This window comes from Sparus aurata, chromosome 20 (assembly GCF_900880675.1).
Source record: "Sparus aurata chromosome 20, fSpaAur1.1, whole genome shotgun sequence".
NCBI lineage: Eukaryota > Metazoa > Chordata > Actinopteri > Spariformes > Sparidae > Sparus > Sparus aurata.
In genome coordinates, this window is record NC_044206.1 from 23281005 (window position 1) to 23303092 (window position 22088).

The 22088-nt window shown below is 42.9% G+C and overlaps 1 protein-coding gene across 19 annotated transcripts in view; it reads right to left on the reverse strand.

Annotated features, from left to right (window-relative positions):
- Nucleotides 1–22088, reverse strand: part of LOC115570976 (ankyrin-3-like) — a 106476-nt gene that overhangs the window by 61019 nt on the left and 23369 nt on the right. For 13 of the 19 annotated variants that reach the window (XM_030399873.1, XM_030399872.1, XM_030399857.1 and 10 more), the window contains exons 2-13: nt 17351–17452; nt 16088–16186; nt 15034–15132; nt 12812–12910; nt 9188–9373; nt 8062–8085; nt 5132–5230; nt 3804–3902; nt 3455–3553; nt 3140–3337; nt 1750–1848; nt 851–949 (exon numbers count right to left, since the gene is read on the reverse strand). In XM_030399873.1, the coding sequence (XP_030255733.1) occupies nt 851–949; nt 1750–1848; nt 3140–3337; nt 3455–3553; nt 3804–3902; nt 5132–5230; nt 8062–8085; nt 9188–9373; nt 12812–12910; nt 15034–15132; nt 16088–16186; nt 17351–17452 (1302 nt within the window). The remainder of the gene's footprint in view (nt 1–850; nt 950–1749; nt 1849–3139; nt 3338–3454; nt 3554–3803; nt 3903–5131; nt 5231–8061; nt 8086–9187; nt 9374–12811; nt 12911–15033; nt 15133–16087; nt 16187–17350; nt 17453–22088) is intronic. The other 6 variants (XM_030399874.1, XM_030399875.1, XM_030399876.1 and 3 more) reach the window with 1 other exon arrangement.

Here is a 22088-nt window from a genome sequence, read left to right on the forward strand (position 1 = left end):
TCTTCTGCCCTCCTTCCTGCGTGAAAACACACACAACTCCTCCAGAAACTCGCCCTCCGTGCAGATATACAGGAAGAAAGAAAGGAAAAGAGAGAGACCCCCTCGCTCTCCACACCCAGTTCACCATAATGACGTGCCATAATACTCCGTTTCTACGGTAACCTGGCCACAGACACGGCGTGGGCGACCAAATACTTTGGGGTTGAAGCGTCGACTGTGCAGGACTCTCTCTCTGTCTCTCTACCCCCCTTTTCTGTTTGCTCATTTCTCCTCCTTCAGCTCCGTCTGCCATCGATCTCTCTTTACTTTATCTTTTCCCTGTGATGACGTTAATAGACTTCACGTCCTCCTCCCTCAGCTTCAGAGCTTTACTATCGAGGCACTGCTCAGTTTCCTACGAACTAATAAAGGCTGGCGTGAGGTCATTTTTCCATGTTTGAACATCCGAGTTTGACTCTGTGAGATTTAATGTTCCAGGTTTCAGATATCAGTTAAAATAACAATGTCAAAGCACCTAAATTCTGGTTTTATCTTAAACAAAGTACCTTAAATATTCACGCATTATTATTTTGTCAGCAGCATTTAACTTTGACTTTAATTAGATCGAAATCTGAGTAGATTGTGAGATGATTAGAGAACAAATCTGCCTTTTTTTTAAAAAAAAACTCTGGATATTTTGACCTCTTTGGGCCTAAAAACAATCATTTAACTATAATTTAAATCTGTCGGTACCAGAAGTTCTTTTGTAAACGGAAAATAACTCGTAAAAACAACTAGTGACTGCAGAAACTACAAGAAAGTAAGAAGGACGTGAGACGGAATGAAACAAAGACGAACTTCCTGAACTCACCACATTGCTGGTGTTGGGTGAAGCCCCGTGGTGGATCAGCTGGTGGACGATGTTGTCGTGTCCCATGAACGCTGCAACATGGATCGGAGTCAGACCGGACTGAGAAGAGAAAAGACACACAGAGGAGAGAAGTTAACACAATATACCGAATGTAAAATATTGAAGAGTTTAAACAGTTACTCAGGTTTAAGTACACGAGTTTAATCAGTGAAATGTACATGAAGTATAAGAGACTCTTAATGGTGTAAAATACGGGTGAACTGCACATTTTATCACTTTCTTCAGAATCATAAAGATCATTTGAAGACTTCCACATATCATCTTTAGGAGGATGACGGTCACTCCTGATTAAACCTTCTGCGGCTCAGATTGGAATCAATGTTGTGTTTGTTGCGGCTGATACGCTGCTGAGCTGAATCAGCGCCTGTCATGGACACGATCAGCTGACGATCAGCTGCGTGATCAGCCTCATATCTCATAACTAATAGAAAAAACACAGGAGGAAAATGATGAAGCACAAGATTTAGTGCTTTGTACACAAATCAAATCGTGTTTCTGACTTCGAGAGGGTGAAATGAACTCTTCATAGTTCACTAAAACTCAGTAGAGCCTCATTCTTCATCAGTGATTCCAACCACAGAGCTATTGATACGTTGATCGACAGCGAAACTGACCAATCGCTTCGTGCACGAGCCTAAATCAAACAGCGAGCGGGAGGTCGGCGCCTCACTGAGGCTCGCCGCTGAGAAAATAAACACATTTAGGATCAAATAAAGATAAAAATGACTTTGTAAGATGAAGGTTTGTGTAGCGTGTGACGTAACTGCAGCAGTAAAGTAGATTATTTCCCTGTAGTTGAAGAGTAAAGCAGCAGAAACCTGACGAAGTCCGACACTCACCTCAGTGACCGCCTGGATGGACGCTCCATGCTTCAGAAGTAGCTCCATCACCTTGACTCTGTTTTTCTTGCAGGCAATGTGCAGCGGAGTGAAACCATTCTAAGACAAAGACGATCAGATCAAAAACAGAAACATTTTAAAGTACAAAAATAGTCGCAGAACTCTTTTCTTCTGCGCTGCTGCAGGTCTTTTTTTTTCTCCCCGCGGCGCTGGCAGACGACAAATCTGGAACGGCCGAGTGGAAAATACAGTACGGAACGAGAGGAAACCTTCTTTTTTTTTCCTTTTTCTTTCTTACACTTTCTCCGTTAACCCTTGTGCGCGCACGAACCGGGCGAGCATGTGTGGAAACAATCGACTCTCGGCTGTTAAAAAAATGAAAACTGCACTGAAACGGATACTTTTTTCTTTTTACAACTCAACTCTTCTGCGGCCAACACGCTCGCTCTCCCCCTCCCTCCCTCACGCTCCACTTTGAGGTTTTCTGGCTCAATCCTATGACTTCATTTTCCTCTCCGTGTCCGTTTCTTTTTCTTTTTTTTTCTCCTCTCTGGCTATAAAGTCCCAGCGCTCTAACCACACCCAGACTTCTCCCGTTACACAGCAGAGATGGTTGTCTTACACCGAGACACCGGTCGAGGTTATTAAGTCTCTTTGCGTTCCCTTTCTCTCGTTTCCTTCATTAATTTCTCCTTCATGCTCCGTTGTTCTCCATTAAAGTATCTCATTTCGGCCTCTTTTGTCGTAAACAAAAGTTGAAAGTCTGGATAATGAGGGGAGGTCAGGAAGTAAGGAGAGAAAAGGAGGAGGAGGAGGAGGAGAGGAAATGAAAGACTTGAAAGGAAGGAAGACATTTCTGGTTAATTGGCGGTTGAAGTCATCGAGAGCTGATTGCAAACACGCAGACGTTTCACGGCCACAAGCGTCCGCAGATATTCATCCATTCTAATCTGTGTTATTTAAAGAAAATTCAGCCATTCAGCCATTTTTTACGACGTGCAAACGTTGAAGTGAAGCCTGCAGCAACACGAGGGAGAAACCCAGAGTGCGACACAATGCACTGCTTGTTCCCTCCTCTGAGAGATGTGCAATAATCAATTTGTCCCCTAATTATCATAAAGAAAGTAATAATAATCCGTTTATTAAGCCATGAAATACTGTGAAGGAGTCTCAGGCCGCACTGCAACAAGTTCTGCGCTTGCACACATTGTGGAAATATGAGATAATGACAATTATTTTGGCCTTTTAAACCTTAAAAAAGTTATTTGCTACTAAGAATATGTCTTTAACGGCTCAGTCAGTCAGTCAGAAAACCTTAAAACTGAATAATTTCCTGGTGAAATAAGCTACAATAGGTGGAGTGCGTCCTCCTCCATCCCCTCAGCCTCACCAGTGCCTTGGCGTTGGGGTTGGCCTTCTTGTCCACGATGACCTTCGCCACCTTGTAGTGGCCGCAGTGGGCGGCGACGTGCAGCGCCGTCAGGTAGTCGTTGGTCACGTCGTCCACGGGCACCTCGTGGTGCAGCAGCAGCTGGACGCAGTTGAGGTGGTCGCCCTGCGTCGCCATGTGGAGCGGAGACAGACCGTTCTGGAGGGAGGAGGAGGAGGAGGTGGAGATGTGGATGGACGTGTTGAATCGACAAAAGCATTAGGAAAGAGAGAAACGAGGGGGAGATGGAGCAGAAGAAGAGACGGTGGGAGGTACCTTGGTCTTCGACAGTATCGGAGCTCCTCGGTCCAGCAGCATCTCCACCACCTGCTCGTGGCCGCTCCTCGCTCCACAGTGGAGAGGAGTCAGACCGTCCTGTCGACACAAACAGGACAGTTACAGGTACATCAGCTTCATATCTGAACCCACAGAGTCTTCAATGAAGCACTGAAGGGGCTCAAGACAACCTGCTGCAGGTGGATTTTTACTTCCTCGCTGCTTCAGGAGGATTTGGGGGATATTTGTGATTTAGTTGAAGGATTAAATGTTTGTTTTTACGCTGATACAATCCATCAGCTGCTGATAACACCTTGAGATGATGACATGTTACTGATTGAGTTGTCACCTTGGTCCGTGCATCTATCTTGGCGCCTCTCTCCAGCAGCAGGCGCACCATGTTGCTGTTCCCTCGTTTGGACGCGACGTGCAGCGGCGTGATGTCGTTCTGAGGGAGAGAACAGAAGCGTCGCCTCGTCAGAGACCAACACAGAGACACGAGACACAGAGCGTCCTGACTCTTGTTTGCGTATCATGTTGTGCACACGATGGACTACAATTACACAATTTGACAAAAATGAAGCTGCAGAACTTTTTCAGACTCGATTTGGCTCCAGAGGAAAACTGACAAACATCCCCCTCTAGAGGAACAGAACCATCCTGACACCTTCAGCTGCACAGCGTTCCAGTTTAACTGTATTTTATTTAATATCTTTATCTATTTACAGAGTGACATCTGGTCTACTGATTATACTTTCATTACATCATCTATATGTGTGCGTTATAATGAAGTGCTGGAGTTCTGCAGCCGACAAATCTTCTTCTCCAGATGCAAGAAAACATGTTTAGGAAAAAAACAATCATTCCAACTGATCTTGAATCATGACACAATCATAATATCTGTCACAATAATCACAATATTATTTATTTTACCTTAATTTGCACAGTTTTGTTGAGTAAATCTTAAAGGATGTGACTTATTCTAGATTTGACTTAAAGGTGCCACATGTGCAGTGTACACAAAACAAATAGGAGGCAGCATAACGCTCAGAGCTCCCAGCCCGGACCGCTAACTGCGAGGCTATCTGTAGCTATAGCTAATGGTAGGTACAGTTAGCAGCAGTTAGCGTGTGAGCTTTTTGACCGAGACAGGCCGGGCTAAGCTGGTTAGCATGCTACATTCAGTAGATATCATGCAACACGTCAGAACTTTTCTCTCTTATTTCACATTTTGTTGTAAATCTTAATTTTTAAATGTTTTCACCCACAAAATCCCACAAAAACCCCAAAACCAACAATACGCTGTTCTGTTTCTCAACACGTCCCTTCTTCCTTATCTTGCATAAAAGTCTTGTTTTCTCTCTTTTACTCACAAACACATCGCTTCATTTTTACTTCACCAACTAGTCAAATTAGTGGAGTCTATTTTGAGCAGTTTTGCATGAAGAATTGAGTCAAAAATTATCTAAATGTCTGTGTTCCTCTGTTGTTTTTGTCAAATAGCAAGAACAATACAAACTACAAACAGAGACACATTCCTGGAGTCTGTAGGATCGTTTAGCACACAGACAACATGTGTAAGTGTCCTGCAGCAGAGCGACAACAACAGCTGTAGCATAACACGAGTCAGTGCTGGATTCTTGCGTGTGTGCGCCATCTTTGAAGGCGAGCGCCTACCCTCGCCTTGAAGTCCACGGCCGCCCCTCGGTTCAGCAGCAGCGTCGCTACGTTGATGTTGCCGTAGTGAGCCGCGATGTGGAGAGGAGTGAAGCCGCTCTGAGAGGGACGAGAGACACAGAGAAACAATGGAGTCAATTAAAGAGAGAGAGAGGAGGAGGAAGAGGAATATCTCTATTGCGACATGAGCAAAGCATGATGGGTTTTTTTTTGTTTTTTTTTTGCCAGAAGCAAGCTAACAGACGCAGCAGACCGGAGCTGAGCAGAAGCCGAACGTGCATCAGACGCTGGATTCTCACTTTTTCTGAGTGGATAGAATCATAATGTAAGAAAAAAACAGAAGCTCCTGTCAGATGAAAACCATGCAAGGGTCCAAAAATCTGTGAGTCTAATTTGTAGTTTTTCTCTCAGCGCCTAAAATTTGCCCTCTTCTGTGATTTGTATTCATCCGACCGGAAGTAATAAGCAGACATGCAGGTGAGCATGCGTTACCTAGATTTTATAGCTCTGGAAAAAAAAGCTGCTTTAAAGACACAGTCAGTAACTAAAGTAACCACTTTAAAGGACAGTTTCACCCCAAAAAATGAAAACCACCGAACGCCTGATGGAAAGTCGGGTGAAGTTTTGTTGTCAACAAAATGTTTCTGGAGCTTCAGAGCAAAACAGAGTCGCAGCGTTCTCCAAAACAGATGGAGAATTAAAGACTAACAACTTAAATAACAATTACAGAATGGTTTCATACAGCTGTAATCCAAGTCTCTCAAAGCCCCAAGATTCCAAATTGATTTCAAAAGACTTTATTTAAATCCTCAACTCACGGCCGAGCTCTAACACTTTTAGCTTATAATTAGCACCTTTTCAAATCAATTTGGGATCTCAGGGTTCCTCCAGACGTGGATTGCCCGACGCTGCCTGAATGCTGCACGCTGCTTTTCTTCAAAGCTCCAGAAATGTTTTGTGGACGACAAACCTTCACCCGACTGGTTTCATCATCCAAAGAGGTGAGTTAAGACTGACTGGATTCGCATTTTTGGGTGAACTGTTCCTTTAAGAGATCGAACGAGCTCAAGTCCTCTAAAAAGTTTTCATCCGATAAATAAATCCATAAATCCTGAACTTACGCCAACATTCGTTAACATGCTCCTGTTGCCGTTTCTAATTAAAGCTGATGAAGCTGCTTTCTGGCCGCGGCGACATTAATTTGCATCGTCTTAAAGGACGGTCAGCGCAGCGTCAACTTCCTGCTCGTTAAAGAACGCAATTAACTAAAAATCTATCGGCGTGCTCGTCGTTACGATCACGTCAGCCCTCCAGTTTTGTCCCTCTCATCGACAGCTGGACAGATGATCACATGCACAACCAAATTCAATTAAAGTTAATAAGGACGTTAGTGAACAGCAGCACGAACAACACTGAGACAACTGAAGGAATTCAAGAGGATGTGCGTCACATGCAGTCGCTCGACAAAAGCACAGCTCCTCAGTGATGATGTAAAAACTATTGTTGAAACTGGAGGTGCTGCTGTGGAGGGAAAAGAGACGTCAAAGGGGAAAAGGATAAAAACTGTTCTTGTATATTCTGTACAATGTAGAGGATGCAAACTGTGATGTCCTGCTGTGAGTTTTTAATTTGCGCTATGACACAAACACACTGAAGAAACAAGCACTGAATCATTTTTCCGTGCTTGAGCGATACAAGTCAGTCATTTTCTGGCCAAACCGCAAAAATAAAATGACTTTATGATCATTTAAATTCGGGTATTTCAAAATATGTTCACTTTAGAGATGCTAGTAGGTGAATTTTGTTGAACCAGGTTAGCTGTCGCCCAAATTTCCCGTCTTTGTGCTAAGCTAAGCTAATGGATTCAGAACAGGCTCAGCTAAGATAAAAGTTTAAAATAACAATTAAAGACAGAAAACACGTCCATGTTTCACACGCTGTAGCTTGACCAGAAAGTCACAACTGACATCTACCAGAAGATCTGTCGATAGATCATCAGTGAAGAGACGGATCATTGTAAAGTAACTAATATGTACAAACAATGAACTCCAGGCCAAACCAGGCCTTTATTTTCTAACAGGCTCATATTAGAAACAGGCGTTCATTCCTCATTATCGATGCAAACTCAAAACTTCCTCTGCGTCGACCTGATATCCCGTACATTTCCTCACCAGTGTGCTGCTCATTGATCAATTAATTCCTGTACTTTCCACTTATAATTTTTTCTCTTTTAGTTTCTCGTTCATGCAAATCAACACTGAAGGTATTCCAGCTATCCTGATTTTGTGTTTTACAGTGAAAATCCTCCAGGAAGTGATGGCAGCTTAATATCGGTTGGTAAAAATGAAGAAGTTAGAAAATCAGAGCAGCAAAGTTGTACTGATGGTTCAATTGCTGTGCAAATGTACATTATACTGACTCTAATCCTGCTAAACACACCCCCCTCCTGCTGTAAATCAAATTACACATATTAAATTAAACTGAAAAAGACCCAAATCTGCCTTTGATGAAAGAGAAATGGTTTCCAAAGCTGTAGGTTTACTCAAGATAAGTGAAACTCTGTTATTTATTTAATCTCTGCACAGAAGCAGCAAGCCGCCGGATGCACGCAAAGCAAAAAAGTCTAAATGCGATCCATGCTGAAAGAAACAGGCACACAGGTGAGACGGTCAGCAGCAAAAGCATTCATGCCAGCATTTAGCGTTCATGCTAGCAGACAGAAGGCTTTGGCTTTGAGCAATGGTGGCCATGAGTGAACAATGACAGAAGAAGAGGAGGAAGAGAAGGAGGAAGAGAAGAGAAGAGAAGAAGAAGAGAAGAGAAGAGGAGAGAAGAGAAGAGAAGAGAAGAGAAGAGAAGAGAAGAGAAGAGGAGAGAAGAGAAGAGAAGAAGAAGAGAAGAGAAGAGAAGAGAAGAAGAAGAAGATGTACCTCTGTTGTTCTATTCACCATCATCTAGAAGGGAAAAGGGGAAAACGGGGGAAGCGGTAGGGTCAGAAAAAAGGAACGAATAGAGGGAGGAGGAGGAGGAGGAGGAGGAGGAGGAGGAGGAGAGAATGGGGCGGTTAGTGCACCACAACAACTGAAACAGCAACACCAACACTATGGTTGCACGAAGCTGTAGGATGGGTGGATGAGAATGAGGTAATGGAAGGAAACGAAACAGAGAGGTTCACACGACTGGATGACGGACTGACACTCTCCCTCATCGCCTGTCATTTATTCTACACTGAGAAATAATATGTCATGAACATATCTGCATATTTTCATCAAAATAAGGACTACGTTGTTCTCGCCCTTAGATCGTGACACGTGTAAAGATCAGAATATGAGTGCTGGAACTTACCCACCTCGTTCACTGAGCTGTTGTCTGGAGCAGTTAGCGGTGTGCTACGTGTGTTTTAACTTTTCTTAGAGGTCCTTAGAGGTTTCTGAGAGTCCTTCTAGCCATCTTTATTGCAATGTCTTATGTTTACTTATTTGATTTATTGTTAATTCTGGGGCGAGCAGCAGACCGGGTTAGATTTGAACCCTTTCGTTGTCTATCTCTGGTTGAAGTATCAAATAATAAAGTAAAAGCAATAAAAAAATCTATCTTTAAAAAGAAAATCTAACATATTTTTAGGGGAATAGTGCAAATGTATCTTTTTTTTTACTCAGAATTCTTGCAGAATAGTTTGCAGTGTTCTTAATTGGATTTTGACAGATGCTACGTTAAACTAGCTTAGCACCGTACCACCCAGGATTTTTTAGGTGGAAACAGCGAGCCTGACTTGGTCAGGTGGCAGCCTGCCTACCTGCACATAAAAGGCTTATTAATTGACATGTTTTATCTTATTTAGTTTCCTGAATCCTCTAAGAAAAGGAAACACACCTGTAGCACAACGCTAACTCATAGACGCAGGTTCAGTGACAGAAGATTCCCAAAGTCACACCCAGAATTCTTGTACGGTATCATGTGGTGAGGAATAAGCTGGATTGTATATTAAACAGAACAGACATAAATAAAACCCCTCCCTCTCCGACAGCGGGTCACGATGTAGTTTCTGTATTGTACCTTTGACTCCACGTCAGCGTTGTGGTCGTTCTGGAGGAGGAGCGCGGCGGCCTTGGTGTCGTCTTTCCTCGCAGCGATGTGCAGCGCGGGCAGGCGGACCTTTCCTTTGGTGTCGTTTTCCAGCAGGAGGGAAACCACCTGGTCGTGGCCCTGCTGCAGCGCCACCGCCAGAGGAGTGAAACCGTCCTGTGAAGCAGCAGAACCAGTCAGGACCAGCAGGGGGCGGCAAGACGGATACTTTGTTAGCTGCTAGCTTGTAAACGAAAATTTGGTTTCACATCCAACATTCTGCAAAGAAGAGTAATTATTTTTAACTTGCATATTTAAATTTCTTATAGGCGTAACAGTTAATTTATAAAGCTAGCATGGTTTTATCCCCCTTTCGCTGATTTGTGTTAGCTCTCTGCGATTTACAGAGTTTCCTGAAAGCAACCTGTGAATGCTGCAGCGAGTGTGGCTGCAAGTTAGCTCTGCTAGCGTAGCGAACTGTCTCTTTCTTTGGACAGGTTCTGTTAGCTTACTGTTGCTGTTCTGAGTTGTGTGCAACACTTTAAGACAAACGTTTTCAAAGTGTAACACTGCGATGACGTGCTGAGGTTTTTTTGTAGCTAGCCCGTAACGCTACATCGGGCAAATTGTTACAGGAACCTGGGATTGCATTCCATTTCCTGCTGTAAAAGTATGAATTACTTCCTAACGTTGCTCACCTATTCCACCTGCATTTTTACATTAAAGTGACCTTTTTTTTTAGGACACTTTCAAAACATTTCCAGCTGTTTTTGTGATGACCAAAACAGGTATTTTTTTTACAGGAAGTTGAACCATCTCATCTGTAACCGTGGCGACCAAAAGAGGTATTTTAAGCCAAACCACGATGCTTTCCTGACTCTAACCAAGTCGTGTTTGTGCCTAAATCTAACTTGAGCATAAACACAGCACAGTGATTAAAGAGTGTTTAGTTTTTAACTTATCTGTTGTTTTGCAGAAATGCACTTAGCTAACATTTATTCTGGCGTTCAGGTTGCCGGAGCGTTTATTCAGACAGACGTGTTGAATCACCATCAGATTAACGTGAAGGGGCGCCTGTACTAAACGACTGCACGACAATCTTACAGCCATTTGGCAATTCAGGCACTTTAGTTGATGCTCTGAAGATATCCTGAGTGCTTCGGTAGAAGTTCAGTGTCACACAAGGACAAATCGAAGGACGTTTAGCTGCTAATGACTGCAGATCAAGCAGCAGACAAGACGAAGGTAACTGCATCCTGCAGCACACACTTCACACAGGCGGTGTAATAAATTAGGCGACCAGCAGCGGTTACCATGAATCATCGAGGAGAAACAAGCATAAGTAAGACAACAGCGATTATACATGTGTGTGTATCTCTGTGTGTCTGTGTGTGTTTACACAGGACGCAGACTGTCTGGATAGAACCGAGTCAGCATCAGTACACCCACACATCAAAGCAGAACCTCCCCTCAGAGATCCTGCAGTGCACACACACACACACACACACACACACACAACTGCACAAACAACCTTCACAAACAAACACACCCATGTTAGCACACACACACACACACGCCGACACACCGCCCACCCCCACGGGCTCACAAACACGCATAAATTTAGCCTATTTAAGATTTTCAGAAGTCAGAAGCCATCCCTGAGCACCTCCCTCCTCCCGTTTCATCTGCTCCATCACGAATTCAGGAAAAAAAAAAAAAGACACAACGTCACTTTTATCTCCCGAAAATACATCAAAACGCAACAGACAGCAGCAACGAAACGAGAGAAAAAAAAGCCTCTACAGGAGGGGATCTGATCTTTATCTTCAGGCTGTGAAACTTGCAGTGACGCAGCAAATTTGCCTCGTTGAAACATAATTAGATAAAATTCATCAAATCAAATCACAGCAATGAAACTACGGAAAGTAAATATATAAAACACGACAACTTGTTTCCACTGTAATCAGGCGACTGATTGAAATAAACCTGCACACAAGCTCGAAATCATGAAAGAAATAATGAGGTCAGATGTGGATATAACCGCAGAATATTAATACACTTTGCACTGCAGTTCATACATTTACATGTATTTATGTAATGTAAAGCTCCAGAATATAATATATGCAATTAAAAAAAGATCACATGCAGACAAAAGGTTATAAAAACAAAGGGTTTTCTGATCTCTTCTGCCACGTGCGCTGCTGAAACGGTTCAACGTGAATTATTAAACACACGGAGTTGCTTCAAACATGGATATATATTTCCCCGCATGAATAATTCACTCCGTCTCCGACTGGAGGAGGAGAAGAGGGAGCGCTGCGAGATGTGGTGGAGCGAGGAAGAGGAGGATGCAGACAAAAGGAGGAAGAAGGAGAAGAAGAATGAGCTGTCGAGGAACGAGCTCTGTAAACAAACGCGCTGCACTGATAAATTGATTAATTGCTGCAACAGTGCACAATCTGGACTTTAGAGTACAGATTTGTTGTGACAGAACAAAAACGTAATGATGTCACTCAGCGGCTAGGTTGCATTGTGGGTAATGTAGGCGCCAGGATTTTAAAAGCAGTCCACCGGTCTGACATTGTGCTACAACACTGCTGAACTCATTATGGACAGTCGATCAAAACCTGATACGCAACCAGAGATGTCGAATTCCTTTCCGAAAAGCTGCTGCCTACATTACCCACGATGCAACCTTTCCACTGAGTGACATCACTGGAGGAAATGCATCAGATCACATGCAGCTTCCTCTGGAGCCACAAAAAGGCTTTATACCACTTTAGTACACTCCAACACCTGTAAACACACTTTAACGTGGAGAACAGGTGGAGTTACCCTTTAATGTGATAAGCAGTGACCTCACAAACGTGTTTGAGGCAGCGAGGTGTGGCCGTCTGCCGGCACGACAGCAGGTGATGGATCGCACTGACGCTCTCTCGGGTGTAACACTCGATCACGCCTCACATGACAGACGTCTGTAACGGCATTAGTTTCCCTCTGAAGGCAGCTGAACACAGTCAAGGTCGGTCCGGATGAACACACGCCGCTGTCAGTGAACGCCTCGCTTTCTTTAACAGATTCATCTAGAAAAACAATGAACTTCATCAAAGTAAAAGACGACTTTATGAGCAGCTTCTGTCTCCTAAATGAGCCGCTGTTGGTCATGATGCTGCCGTCTAATCACGAGGAGGCTAAATGAGGGTTTGGATGAAGGCGGGTGTAAACATTGTGAAGCCTCGAGCTAGACATCACGGCTGCCACCATCTTTGTTTTCTAGAGCCAGAAGTGGCTAAAAGAGGAGAGAGTGGAGCTGGAGAGGACTCGAGGACGCGCTGAAGTATCGACCCGTCAATCACAATCACCATCATTTACAAGATGACATCATGCTGTAATAGAAAGACCATAAACTCCCCAGGAAACTTTTTACTTATCAAGTGAGAAATAGTGTAATTTTCTCATAAGCTTAAACACAATCAGACTTTGTTTTGCAACCAGTGGAGTCGCCACCTCTTGGCCACCGAGAAGCTCCGTCCATACTCCGCATTACAAGCTGTCATGGACTCATAAGTGTGTGTGTGTGTGTGTGTGTGTGTGTCGTTGTGTTTGCTCAGTTACCTCGGTGGCGATGCTCTGACTGGAGCCGTTGTCCAGTAAGAACTGAACCACGTCCATGTGGTTCTCCTGAGCCGCCATGTAGAGCGGAGTGAAGCCATTCTGGAAGAGAAAAGAAAACAGAGTCGGACCTGAAATCATGATCATCAAGTTTGTCTCGGGAGGTCCATTAAACCACTGAATCCTCCATGAAGAAGGAGCTGCCCTACATTCAACAAAATAAAAGCATGGAGGCCTCATCTTGTGATTATGACTTTAATATCTCATAACAGGAGAAAATATGAGATTATTTTCTCATTTGTGTGCTTCTGTATGAACCATTTCCATTTTCTTAGATGGTGTATGTTTGTATTTTATATACTTGTGTAAGTGCTGACCTCTTCAAATCGAAGAAAACATGTCAAAATGGAAAATAAAGACAATTCTGAAACAGTAAACACAGTAAAAAGCCATTAACTTATATTTGTTATAATATGATATCATAATTAGTGGTCTTGGGTGAAAGTTAGCAGTCTTAGGATGAGAGAAATTCTCTTGAAAGACTTTCAAATATCAAAAAAACTGGAAAAAAACATATCCAGATACATTGAAACTAGCAATCTTATTTTCCAGATTTGTTGAGTTGTATGACTGCTAGCTGTTTACTTACATGTAGGATATAAATTCTTTAGTTACATTCATCTACACCTGGTACCAATCTACGTTGTCTCAGATACATTTTAAGTTATAAATATCTAATTTCCAGGACGATATCAGGGGAATGTTTGGACCTCTGCAGCAAAAACAGTCTGCAGCTTTTTCTTCAAAAGCTTCTGTACGTTGTTGGAAAACTGAAAGTTAAAAATTATAATGATACAGCTTTAAAAATGTCTTCAGGTAGGTAATATCTATCTCAACGATTTCTCCGCTTGCATTAGCTCATTGCGGGCCGTGTTGAAAATCAATAAGCAGGACTGCTTCATGGCAGTATTGGATTTACAGGATTTTTGCATTAATGTGATAAAGTGCCTCGATCTGTCCGGAATTTAATTCACTGGGTCAGCCAAAAAAAACTGACACAAGGTTTTTAATCTATAAATGGTTTCTTAAATGAATTTCAGGGAGATTTGTTTTATCGGTATTAAATACTGTAAAAGCACCGGGATCGAAGACTTGTTCTGTTTTTTTCCTGATCTCTTCAACTGCACTTGAACGCATCGCTGCAGCGAAGCCGTCATGAGGTGCAGACTGCCACCTCGCTGCATCACTCACACCTGATAACAGCACCGATAGAGGCTGTTGAAGAGGACTCGAGTGTGTGTGTGTGTGTGTGTGTGTGTGTGTGTGTGTGTGTGTGTGTGTGTGTGTGTGTGTGTGTGTGTGTGTGTGTGTGTGGTGCGACACTAGAACAAGGCCAAGAAGGCACATCTCCATAGCAACACAAGGATCCAAAAATCACTTCAGCATGCAAAAATGCTCCTCCTCCTCCTCCTCCTCCTCCTCCTCCTCGTCTGTGTATTTATTCTGGTGTCAATGCACCAAAAGCTTCGTCCTCTCTTACGGAATCACACTCAAACCTCACAGTCAGAACGCCGCTCTGGTCCGAGGACTCAGTGGAAATTAAAACTTTACACACTTGGATACAGTCGGAAACTTTTGTTCATCAAGTTCACATCAGCTGATCCGTCTGGTTCTCTTATTGTGCTGTAACGTGAATTACGCTCTTCAATAAAGTTTTGTCTCATCTTATTTGTTTGGCTGGTTTATGATGGTCCAGCGTCAGAACGCCTTATTATTATTATACTCTTTAATAAACTCAGAGCACAAAACAAACTTTTCATTGAGTTTCCGTGAAGCAACAAAAGTTACAGCTCATCGATACAAACTTAATTCTCCTCCTCTCTACAGCTCCGACCTCGACTCTGACATTGACGTTATTATCGTTGCTGTGGTGACCTGAGCTGTGTGTGTGTGTGTGTGTGTGTGTGTGTGTGTGTGTGCATGCTGACTATTGAATGTGGGCCAGGAAGCACTGCAGAGCTGCTGACACAGCACACACACACACACACAAGATGGACAGTGTGTGTGTACAACAGTTGTATATGCATCGATCTGCATGAGCGCACACACTCAACACGGATCTCCACAAAAAGATGATTTCACAATCGGAGAGCTTTGTGTGCGTGTGTGTGTGTGTGTGTGTGTGAGAGTGTGTGTGTGTGTGTGTGTGTGTGTGTGTGTTTTACCTGAGACTGTGCGTTGACGTTGGCGCTGTGGGTGACGAGCTCCTTCACCACGTCTGTCTGGCCGGCGAGGGAAGCTATGTGGAGTGCTGTGTTTCCTTTCTGATATTTAAAAAAATACAAGAAAAGGAAACATTTACATTTTACACATTTAAATCATTTTACTGTGTCTGCAGTTCACGTGGATGGAGACGCAGAGAGACGGAGAGTTTGTCCCACTGGTTTGTTCCACTTATCAACACTTGCAGTTGCAGCAGCTGCAGCTTTCTGACGTCCAGCTAATGAAAACCATAAAAAACGCGGAGCTGGGATGTTGAAAAAGTGAGAAGGTCTCGGTGTGAGAGTGACGCAGACCCTCTAATGGAGGCACCTGTTGCATGTGTGTCAGCTTCAGCAGCTAAGCAGCAGCAGCTGTTGTTGGAAACTCCAGACACACACCTCCCTCATTCCTGACTCTGAACTGCTGCAGCTCCTTTTCCTCTCGTGCTTCACGACTCCTACAGGAGCTGCAGCTGAACGCACTTACACATGCACACATGACTCCTGAGAGATATTAGCCAATGTGAGCTACTTAGCTAGCTCAATTAAACCTGAATTAACAAGCTGTAAACGCAACACTAATATATTTTCACCCTGTAAAGTTGATGTGGTAAATATACGACTGCGTTAGCAAGTGTTGGTTTCTCACTTAGTTGTTTCGTAGCGACACAACATGGAGGTTTGTAGTTGCGAGGTTTCTTCCAGCTGATCACATCCCTGCTGGTTTCAGGAGGCTACAGAGGTTCACTGTTGCTGACCGGCCGACAAACTCTGATGTGAGGAACGCCACCGTGCACAACACAGGACGGATTATTCCCCTTTCACTAAATCAGTCCGGTCAACCTCCCCGCTCACACACAGCCGTTCATCTCTCTTACTGCTGCTTAAGCAATGTGACATTGGGAAGAAGCTGACAAAGCAAAGTGTGTGTGTGTGAAGTCATGCATACACTTTAAGCCTGTGTGGGTGGCTGTGTGTGTGTGTGTTTGTGTGTGTGACTCCCGGGTGGCACACACACCTTAGTAGCTGCGTCCACGTTGGCGCCATGCTTGATGAGCTCGGCCACCACTTCCACATGGCCCTCCTTCGAGGCCAGATGGAGAGCGTTCAGTCCGTTCTGGAGGGAGAAAAGAGAGAGTGAGCTTCCATCTATCGTCCTTCCTTTAAATAGCTTTCCGCACTTTTACTCAGTGACATTAAAAGCTGGCTGATATTAAACTTTTCGACCGCAAAGCACCCGAAACAAAACGCTGCCACTTTGCGAATAATCCTTATGAAAGAACTCGGCTAATGTTATTCTACTCCTTTTTTTTGTCATTGTTGCAACAACATCGTCTCGGTCCGCCTCTCGAATCTCTTTGTGGACTGAACTGCGGTTTGTTTACACACCAGAGAAGTGTGCTGTCGGGGATTATTTTCACATGCATTTTGGTGAATGTGGGATTCAGTCAAACTAAACTCCAGAGACGCTCGCCGACGTGTTTTCAGCCGTCTTTGGACGACAGCGGATTAAGAGGGACTGACACATGAACAACATCCACCTCTTTAGTCGGATCAAGAAGAAAAATACAGTAAAAAAATATCACTTCAGAATATTTTCTTCAGTAGATTAATTTGGTTTTTCACCGTGGCTCCACAACAACTCAAAGTTAAAGTCAACTTTAGACGAAGGCCTGTACACAGCTACACGGGCACTTCTTAAAACAAAGCTTTATTCTGTGTGTTTTGACCTTCTATACGAAATGTAAACGGCGTCTCACGTCACAGAAAACTGAGCTTTTGGATCTTCAGAATTGCCGTTTTCAGTGTTTATGTGTCAACATGGAAAACTGTGTTTCTTGGCTCGTCTTCTCTTGTTTGGCAGGTTTCTGATGGTCCAGCGTGGCCTTACGGTAGAAGGTTATATCGCCACCTTTTGCTCTGCCGTAGCAGATAATCAAAGTTATTGGAAATCGTCGTGAGTGGATCGTGTCAATCTAATATCGGTTTGATATCTCAGCAGGTCCAAAGTGCCGCGCCGCTTCCGTAGCTACAATTAAATCTCACACTCTTACATTAGTTTTTCATCTCGTGTTTCTGCTTCACCGCCTCTAATATAAATTGTCCAGAATATAAAAACATTTTCCACCTTTGCTACAGGACGGATTGAGAGTTGGAGTATCACTTTAAGATCTCTACAGACTTTACCTTCAGCTTCACTGTGATTGTAATAGATTAAAAACTTTTACTATGAAGTGGAAGTGCGGGTCTTGCTCCTGAGGATTTACGCGCGTTGGCTCACCTGATTGCAGATGTTGATGTCGACTCCATTCTTCAGGTAGTCCAAAGCTTTCTCTAGGTTCCCGGCTCGAGCTGATCGCAGGTAACAGGCGTTCACGTCCGTCTGCGGGGAAACACACAGAGAGAGGAACAGGTTGGTTCGTCACCTCGACTCGTGAGCTGACGAGGAAAAGGCGACTGCAGGTGTGTGAAACCAGGAGAAAATGACGCTGTGAGGTCGGTGAAAATGAAACGGGACTCAAAACTAATTCCACTTGCCGTTTTCTGTGCGCAAAGAAACAGCGTGAATTATTCAAAAACTGCAATTACACATTCTCTAACAACCCAGAGCTCATTCATTCTGTTCATCTTGATGGAAATAATAACAAATATCGCGGCTTTATGTGTCACAGCTTCCGCTCGGATCCCTGCAACGAGAGATAAGTTGAATAAATCCTCCGTGGGCTTGTGTGTTATTAACTGGGAGAAAAAAATAGGGTACATTTTGTGTGGCAAGACCTCAGAGAGCTCACAGAAGCTGATTCAAAGCCAAAAATTGGGGGGGGGAAAACAAAACATCTGAGGGGTTTTGAGGGTGAAAGAGAAGTGAGAGTACACCGTCTCCAACACGCCTGCTGCTTAGTGAAGGGCAACAACAACGGCACGCCAGGAATAACCAGCCTGCCAAATCCAGGCCTGCAGCCGAGGGATTTACTATATCTGATAGATAAGACGGTTCGCTCGGTGCCAGCGAGGGATGCACTCGGTTGGGTTCTTGCCGATATACAATGTGCCAGTGTTCTCCGACGATCGCTGCTCCTGATACATGCACATATTTACGTTTTACACATAATTGCAGAGGCAGAAGAAGAAGAGAGCGTATTATTACTGTGTAACGACTCTTATTGTGAAAGGTTCCTCTGGCAGGGATTTTCAAAATGTACACGTTCATCGGGCGAAAATAGGAAAACTTGACCCGTCCTCTCACATTGTTAAACTTTCAGGGACTTCAAGGAAAGATTGAAACCCTGCACAACACATTAAAATCACCTCAGAGCGTCTCACATCTGGATCACATCTGCAGCAGGACACGTTTTGTCTTTATCCAACTTAAAGATGCAATATGTAGTTTTTGGGGACCGAATTTGAATCATTGAGTGATTTTTTTAATGTCTAAACAAACAGAATAAACACACTCTCTTCATCTTAATTTCATGCTGTTTGACTGTGTCTATATGTGGCGGACCCTGCCACCTTTTCCAGCTTCACACAGAGTTCCTGGACCTTATTTTTCCTTTTTTTATCCAGTGATGAAAAAGGAGTTCGTTTTAGTGCAAATATTCAAATGATGAGTTTGTATTTCTTCTCCAAAAACTACACAGTGCCCCTTTAAAATGTGGTCCATTACTACCTGTTCGCTGTCTAATAAATGGGGATTATTAATAATAATCCAGTCTGGGATATTTCCATCATCTTTCAGCTCTTTCGGACATAAATCCTGCTCCGACTCAGATGCAGGACTAAGAGAATACCGTCTGTGATGCTGCAGCGTCGGCCTGCTCGCAGCCCCATAATGCCTCTTTGTGTGTAAATGAGAGAATACAGTAGGTTAATAAGCACCGGAGCAGAGGGTAATTGGAGAGTGCTGAAGCTGTGTGAGTTTGAACACATGGGTGTGGCCGGCTGTGGCGCTGCACTGCAATCAAGAAATCGGAGACCGTCTGCCCTCCTCGCCGTGTTTTTCAACCCCACGCTCGCTTGTCACTGTTCGCTCTGTCGCTCTCTCTCTCTCTACACATCCACCAAGCCACACCCTGAATCCTCTCACACACACACACACACACACACGGATACACATGTTCACACACAGTACTTGTTGTAAATTCCACAGCTCAGCATGATAATCGTCAGTCGTGACGGGTTAACTGCAAATTGTTCTGCTTTTGTCGCTGCTGTTTCCCCCTGAGACACAAAACTGTTGTTCATGCTGCATGTAGTATGTGTGTTCGTGTGTGTGTGTGTGTGTGTGTGTGTGTGTGCGTGTGTGTGTGTCCCAGTTACGCTGCCTTTTGGAAGAAAAAAAATGCACTACAGTGTTTGTAAACAGTAATTTCTGGGATGCTGACGGCCCCGAGTAGCTCTCAGGAGTCGGTGGAGTGAACGTTCAGAACAGCAGAGCTTCTGTACAAACTGCTAGTTTGTAAAAATAAGAAATGAAGATATTAACCTGGATCTGTGTCTCAATTTGTACCATGTTGAGTCGTGGAATTAGAAGCAAAAGGGCCTGGAAAAGTCCTGGAAACACTTGGGAATGTGATGTTTAAGAAGGTGTGGGTGTGTTAATTTTTGTTTATTTCAGGGCCACAAATTTTGCCTCTCAGGCGACATTTAAACTGCCGCTACTCTTCAGACTTTGCTCATGGTTCGAAAAAGACTCCTAACTGCTCCACATTCGCAGATAAAAATATAAATTTGTTGTTTTCATTTACTCATAAATCTCCTGATAAGACAATAAAGTTGATCAGCAATCAAAGACGATGCGTTCAAAGACAGATCTGTTGGTTGTAAAGAGAAAGATAGAGATCAAACATTCATAATTTGGTTTCAGGTTCATTGTTGAACTTGTTTTTATCAAGAAAACAGTCAATTACTGTACATGTTTGGTTTACTAACATCATTATGGAGAGCAAATGTAATACTTTCTTATTACCTCCTAGATGATAAATTCATATAAACGAAGAAAATCACATTTATACAACAACTTTATTGTAGGTTCCTCAAAAATAACAACAAAATACTCAAAAGAAATGTTATTTTCTTGTCTATTTAAGTCTTAAAGTGATGTGATTACACAGCAATATCTCTATTTAACAGTTCCTACAGCTGGAGTAACTTTTACCATCATAAACATAAACGTTCACACCAGATCAACAAAGATTTACTGCTAATAAATTCTACTTTTTATTTGTAAAAGGGAAAAAATGCCATCGATAGAAAAAGCCAGCGAGCTAAACTTTCATCTAAATTCTGGTTAAGAGCTCAAAGTTTCCAAAGATGGCAAATATGTTGTTCTGATTTGGGGAGTCATATTTGTAAAATTATGGAAAAAAAAACAAATATATTAAGAATATTAACATTTAATGGAAAAGTGTCTCCATGAGGAACTCAAACATCTCTTCCTGGAAGCTAACAACAAATGCTAACCACAGTCGCAGCACGTCTAATGATCCAGGCTTCACGTATCGCTATAACAACTTCATGTGATGACATGATACAGGATTTAAAAAACTGTCGATGAACACAGAGTTTTGTTTTCTGTAATTTAAAGGATTAACTCTCGCCGCAGAAAGTCTCGCCGTGCTCGCTGCAGCGTGACGTTTGTTATCGTAGACAGATTGTTGGCTAAAGCTGATCGCTGAGCTCATTTCCCACTCAGTGAATGGGTCTTATCTGAGTTCATCATCACCGCGCACACACACACACACACACACACACACACACACACACACACACACACACACACACACACTCTCTGGTGTCAGCATCCAGACTGGGGCGCTCACCGGACGTCATGACAGCAGAAGTTTACTGAATGAATGCTTCTCTAGAATATTGTTTATCATCACTTATTGACATTATATCTGTACTGCGGTCTTTGTAAATGTTTCTGAATGTTGTCACGTCATTAACAAAGCATCACAACACTCTTATCTCTTGCCTGAACTGTGTGATTCGAAACATCGCACCATTAACACCAAACAAAACAGAATCCACCTCACCAACACTGATTTATCAAGTGATGTAAAGACAAAAGTTCAGTTCCCTGATGAAGAGTGAAGTTTTCCCTTTCATAGTTCACATCTACGTCTGCAACTACTTACTATTCACACTATCGATTAATCACGACAACTCCTTTTGTCTATAAAAAAAGCACAAAAATGAGAAAAATACTCATCACAGCTTCCAAGAGTCAGAAAATGACATCTACAAATTGCCTCTTTTCTCCAACAAACAGTCCAAAACTCAAACACTCTTCATTTACTGTCATTACCGACTCATTAAACCAGCAAATCCTTTAATTTAAGAAGCTGGAACCAGCAAATGTTTATGCTTTTTCTGCTTATCTCACCATTCTGACCCACAGTCCATCCCCATCTTTGCAAAATGATTTAGCATAAGCTGCTGTAAGTCTATCAGCCTCCTCGGTAAAGATAAAGGTATCTGTCATTAAAACAAGAGCAAGTTTCCCCTGAAATTAATCAAACAAACTACCACAGTCACCATTAATATGATGGACTTTTATTAAAGTTGCTCCTGTTATTGTTCTTTGTCTCACTTTTATTTATTTTCTTAATCATGCATTATGTTTTGAGATCATAAGTCTTGAACTTTAGAGGCTTTGGCAGATGTGTAGAGGAATTATATTCTTGGCACAGATTTGTGTGAGTGAGTCCACATTTTAGCAAACTGGTACAATAATAAAAAGTATGCCGAATAATCAATTAGCAGTTTGTGTTTGCATCGTACCTGTTTATGTACACACGGATATCACTGGATGACTTTGATACTGAAGAAAACCTTAAATCGTGATGATTCTCAGGCAAGTTCTGGCATCACAGAGCCTCTTTTCAAGTATTTCACCTCCAGCTGAAACTTAATGTCTGACGTCTGCTGGAGAAGCTTCACAACATCCTGCAGAGGAATGACTAAGCTATTAACTCCTGTGTCACATGACCTGCATGTTATCACATTACAGGAAA